The sequence below is a fragment of the Drosophila sulfurigaster genome, chromosome 3, assembly GCF_023558435.1.
Source record: "Drosophila sulfurigaster albostrigata strain 15112-1811.04 chromosome 3, ASM2355843v2, whole genome shotgun sequence".
NCBI classification, from domain to species: domain Eukaryota; kingdom Metazoa; phylum Arthropoda; class Insecta; order Diptera; family Drosophilidae; genus Drosophila; species Drosophila sulfurigaster.
Genome location: NC_084883.1, coordinates 54,240,753 through 54,246,408, shown reverse-complemented (window position 1 = coordinate 54,246,408; position 5,656 = coordinate 54,240,753). Strand labels below are relative to the sequence as shown.

At 41.9% G+C, this 5,656-nt stretch overlaps 1 protein-coding gene across 1 annotated transcript; it reads right to left on the bottom strand.

Annotated features, from left to right (window-relative positions):
- Positions 1 to 1,999: 1,999 nt before the first annotated feature.
- Positions 2,000 to 5,089, bottom strand: LOC133844071 (insulinoma-associated protein 1a). Its single transcript, XM_062277899.1, is given in 2 exon segments — positions 2,000 to 3,725; positions 3,728 to 5,089. Coding segments are annotated over 2 exon segments (1,638 nt in total). The 5' UTR covers positions 4,790 to 5,089; the 3' UTR covers positions 2,000 to 3,149.
- Between the last annotated feature and the right edge of the window lie 567 nt (positions 5,090 to 5,656).

The following is a 5,656-nucleotide window of genomic DNA, read 5'->3' as shown; positions in this document are numbered from 1 at the left end:
TTTTGTAAAATAGCAAAAACAGTAAAATAAAAATCTATAAAAAGTTTAAATTCTTCTAAGCTATTAATAACATAGTTTTATTTACAATGTAGTCGTTACTTATTTTGTTTTAAGTGACATCTGCCAAAGATCTACAAATCTGTAATAAACTTAACTGAAATATATTAAAATATTACCACGATAACAAGTATAGTGAAAGTTTGTATTTTTTAAACCTATTTATTTTATTAACTATATTCTTTGTCATTATGAGCCTTTTTTAACAATAGTTTCTACTCCTAACCAGTTAGTTCCCTTTACTATTTCAACTATTTTTAAATATTTCTAAAATCCAGAGTACCTTTTAGTCGTGCACTCCCCATTGCAGCATGCTGGTTAGCTATTTTCCGTGTTGTCATGCATTTGTATTTGATTAAACATTTTTTATGCATTTCCGTTGAGAGGGCATCATTAGTTGGCGTGTTTCACCGCTTCTTCTGGTCCAGCAGGGCAACGCACCCCCTCCACCTCCGCCTCCACCTCCACCTCTGCAGCCAACCCTCCTCCACCCCCCAAAATAGAGACGGATACGCACCCCGTTTGCTGTGGCATTTCCTTGTGTGCTTAGGCTCAACTTGCAGCTGTCCACTTCCGCCATCGAAGTTTCCTTTGTGTGTTCATGATGTTTGTTTGTTTGCTGCTATTTGTTTTAGATGCTTTTAAGTGCTGCCCGGTGGAGATCGATGATGTCGACCATGTCAATGTCCTTTACTGGCATTTCATTACATCTGCACCGTTATTTGTAGGCTAAACCAGTCGGCGACTGCGGTTTTGTTTACACACATCAGTTGCAGTTGCTTTACGAGCCATCAAAACTGCCCATCGAACATCGATGAGAAAATTGCCAAGACACGAAACATAATAAAAACGCCTTCATCATCTCATCGTCATCGTCAATGAATAGACAGAAAAAGCAATTCTAGTTGGATTCCACATTCGTCTGGGGTTCAACTACAATTTCCACCCTTCGAATGAACCATTGTCAGACATGTGCATGAGCGGACTTTATGGTTATGAGCACTTCATATGAAGGAAGTGTTTACTAGCGCCACAATTATAAAGTGATTACCAACCAGCTTGTCTTGAAGAGGGGGAAACTCGATATCAGTTTGCCTAGCAACACATTATCCATTTTTATAGCACTACAAATATCCGAAGCGATGAAAATAAAACAAATTTCTATTCAGTTTCTTTTTTTTTTTGGATTTTATTCACAAAATATATATGTTAATTTTACAGTTTTTTCGATTTTTTTTTAGTATATAGAAAAATATAAATATTACGTATAAAAATATATATATGGATTTATGACTTAAATGTTTAAAATTTATAATGTTATTCGTTTGTTATTGTAAATGCACTGTGCGCAGATAAAAAACATCGAGCACAAGACCTTTTGTAAACTTTAGGCTTAACAATGTAATATCACAAATTCTCACTTAACACTTAGATATGCTTATCAATGATATATTATTAAAAATATTCTTAGAAACTAAATTGTATATAAGTATTGTGTAGATTGAGCGAAGTTTTCCCACTTTCGTTGTACTCTGCGGTTACAACCAAATTGCATTGCATTGCATTCTACAGACTAAGGAACAATAACGCTGTGATATTGCTCTGGATTGCTTAAACATTAAGAGTTGACTTTTAAGTACACAACCGCCGGTTTTTTACTGTGTGTTGTATTTGTTGCCTCTGGCCATGCATCGATAACTTAAGTTGTACTCTTTAAATACTTTTACTGGTAGTGAAACGCTGGTTCAATGTCCGTTGTTGTTGTTGTTAAACCTAACCCAAAAATAACTAACTAACTAACTAAGCTAAAGTAAACTAAACTAAACTAAACTAATCTGATGCTGAGCTGCCTCGAAACTTAGAATTCTAAGAAATGACTAGAGTTCACACTCGACTTTTTTGGAACCAGCACGGGAACTGGATTTCATTGCTTAGTTTACGATTTGGTTTTTGTTTTTGGTTTGGATGACACTTAAAAACTATTACTGCACGTTTTCGCCTGAATTTCGTTTTTGAATTTTTGAAATTGAATGAAAAATAAATTGAGAAAATTTCGAACTAAATGTTTGCCTAAAGTTAAACTTAAAATTGTATCCGAAAAAGTAGATGAATAAGCTAATGAGATGCGAAATGAAGCTGACTAGCTCTTCAATTGACTAGATGAGCGATTAAATTAATGACTAGAATTTATGGTTAATGTTTATGATAATAAATATAAGAATGATGTGATGTGAAATATGAGTGAGGAATGATTGAAAGTGTTGTGGAAAGAGTAATGAATGATTTATGTTTTACAGAATTTTATGGAAAATGAAATGAATGATGTATGAAAGAGGAATGAGATGTTGATGATAGTGTGAGTAGTTGTGAAGTGTAGAATATAGATGAGAAGAGAATGACTAGAATATTTAGATGAAAATGAAAGTATGAAAATGCAAGGTCGGAAGTGATGAAGGGATAGGAAATGATTATGAGAATGTTAGATGAAGATATTTCGGAGTAGAAAGTTTGAAAAAGCAGGTTAAGAACTATTTTAAAATATATGTGATGACTTTGGTATAAATTATTGCAAATTCTGACTAGAACCTATTGGTATGACTAGAATTTTACTGACTAAACGAACTGTGTAAATGCGTGGCCTGGTACTGAAAGTCCAAAGGGCTTTAGCTATCTACACTGAGATCATATTGAAGCTGACTTGTGCCAAGTGTATTTTTGGTATTTGGACTGACTAGAAGTAAATGATTTTAACCTAATGCTGATGACTAGACTGTTTGTCGTCTTTGGTGCTATTTGGTATTATATGTAGTACAACAACAAATTGGAATGTTGATCGAAGTACGTGAGAGTTTTTGACTAGAACTGAACTCATTCTTTGGTTTAGAACTAAGACTAGAAACTTGTGAAATGAATTAGTAACTAACCGAGTACAACTAAAATGCAAACGAATTGAAATTTGCAAATCTAAAAACTAATTTTCTTTGGTCTGTTTCAGCTGCAGTTCTCTCGCCATAACGAAGAGTGTGAATTACGAAACTAAACTTAACAATTAAAGGACTATAAACAAAATGATTAACCCATTATCGACTTACTTAATGCGCCATTGTCGTGTGTTGAATGACAGAGGCGCAATTGCGAAGATTCGTGAGAGCAGCTGCTGCGATGCTCTCCTCCTCGGTGAGACCGTGTTCGACAATCTGAAGACGCCCGTAGCCAGCGGAGGAGGTGGACGAACTGCAGTCGGACAAATAGTCAGCCTCGTAGTCGTAGTGACTGCTGCTGGCCACGCCCGCCACATAGACGCCTTCGTCCTCGTGGGTGCCGGCGTAGGAGTGCGAACTGCTGGCGGAGCTGGAGCTGTGAGATTTGTAGACAGACGTCTGGAAGCTGCCCGTAATTGTTGTGGTTGCGGTGGTTGCCGCTGGCTGTGGCTCGATCTCCTGCTCCGATTCCTCCACCTCGTTCTCTGCCACTGTTTGTGTCTTCTTTGCGTGCGTCTGCTGATGCTTGCGCAGATATGCGGCACGTTTGAACTTCTTGCCACACTCGGCACAGCCAAAGGCAAGCTCCTCGTTCGTGGATTTCTTCGAGTTCGATTGTTGTGGCTGCTCCTGTTGATTGCTGGTATTGCGGTTCTCCTTTTTTGGCGGCTGTCGATGTCGACGTCTCCTTTTTTGGGCTTGTGCCAGCGTCGATGGGAGGCCAAATTAGCGGGGCAATTGAATTGCTTGCCACACTCGGGGCAACGATACTCGAGCAGCACAATGCAGGCGCAACGATGACGCGCCAAACCAAAAGCATCGTCGAACTTGATGCGACACAGGCGACAGACGTAGTCGCCAATTACGTTCTTGATGGCGGCCAGTTCGGCCTTTGTCTCGTCGGTAATCTCGACAATGTTGTACTTGGGATCGATGTCGCCATTGCTGTACTGCATTGTGCCATCGGTGATGTCCTCCAGTGGTCGTATAATTGTGCCCGAAACCGGCGAACTTGTCTCCTCATCGAACTTTAATTTGCGAGTCGCTTTGTTACGCGTCGATTTGGCACTCGATGTTGATGTCGATGTGGATGTTGATGTCGATGTTGTTGTTGTGGTTGCTTTGGCGGTGCGCGGAGCTATGTCTGCGACCCTAATGGGTTTCGCTGGCGTGGCAGCATCAGGTAAAGTCTCTTGTGATTTGGCCAATTTGGCTGGCGGCTGTGTTTCGCTTTGCTCGCTCAGCTTGCGCTTGACTGCAACTGGAACTGCGACTGCAACTGCAACTGCAACTGGATCTGGGCTTTGTGGCGGTGTTATGGGTTTCTCTGTAATAACGACCACCTCCTGGGCCACCTCCTGGGGCAGCACAACCTCCTCACTTGTGGCTGCAACAGCAGTTGCTGGTTCGCTCTGAACCTCGGCAAATGTGGTCGCCATTGGCACATCGCTGCTTGCCTCTGCCACTGGCAATGGCAATGCAACTGGCTCTGGCGATGGCGGTTTCACTGACAGATCCAATGGTATTTCACACTTGGTTTTGATGTTCAGATAGCGACTGCGATACTTGGGCGGCAGCGATGCCACCGTGGTCAGCAGACCCAAGCCATGTGGCATGCCCCCAGCCGTGGCATTGTGCAGCAGCTGTATGCTGTGCATGTGTGGGTGAGACTGAGCGTGACTGTGGCTGCCACCGCTGGCTGTCGATGTCGATGACGATGGTTGCTGAGGTGGGTTGGCAACACTGGCCATTGCACTGTGCCGCGTATCAACGAAATGATGATGATCGAAAATGAAAACTTGAACGCGATTTAAGAATCAAACTGATAAACGCAAAACGAGAAACGGATGAACGAAGAGTGATGAACGATGAACGGCGAACGATGAACGGATGATGATGATGACGGGGATTGTGGATAGGAATTGAAAGTGCAACAAAGAGTTGAAGAGAACTAAGCAAAAACTTAACAACAAATTGAAACGTTGGCAACGTTGAGCGCTCCTTTGGCGGCTTCCTGTCGGCTCGACGTTTTTGCTGCGAATGACTAACAGCATATCCTGCCGCCTCTATTTATGTGTGCCAAAGGAAAGCGAAATTAAAATCATTGTTTGTGTGTTGTGACGGCGTCGCTCTTGGAAATTTTCATCCCCCAATTCCGAGTCGTTGTCCTTTTAGCCCTCGTTGCCGGCAACTCTGCCGCTGCTGCTGCTGACGTTGGCAGCGACGTCGCCGCAGAGCCGGAATCTTTTGTTAGCAATCACACACATTAGTCACCCTTTTTTCCATACACACACACACACACACACACACATACAGAGAGCGTGTCGCAGCCTGGCGAGGGGAGCAGCAACGTCGACAGTGAAAGTCCTTTGCACTGAGTTCAGTCTGCCTGCACTTGGAGAAATCTTTTGGTGCCGAAATATTTTTTGCAGCTGTGCCTCAGGTTGCCTCAATGCCCAAAAATGCCACGCACCAAAGAAACACACACAGCAAAAAAAAGGACACGCGACAGGAACTGTAGCACATGTTCGGTGCTGTCTTGCAAATTCTACGATTCATGGAAATTTGGCAACAAAGACCCAGATTCTCCATTCTTTCTCTTAGGTTCCCTTTTTTTG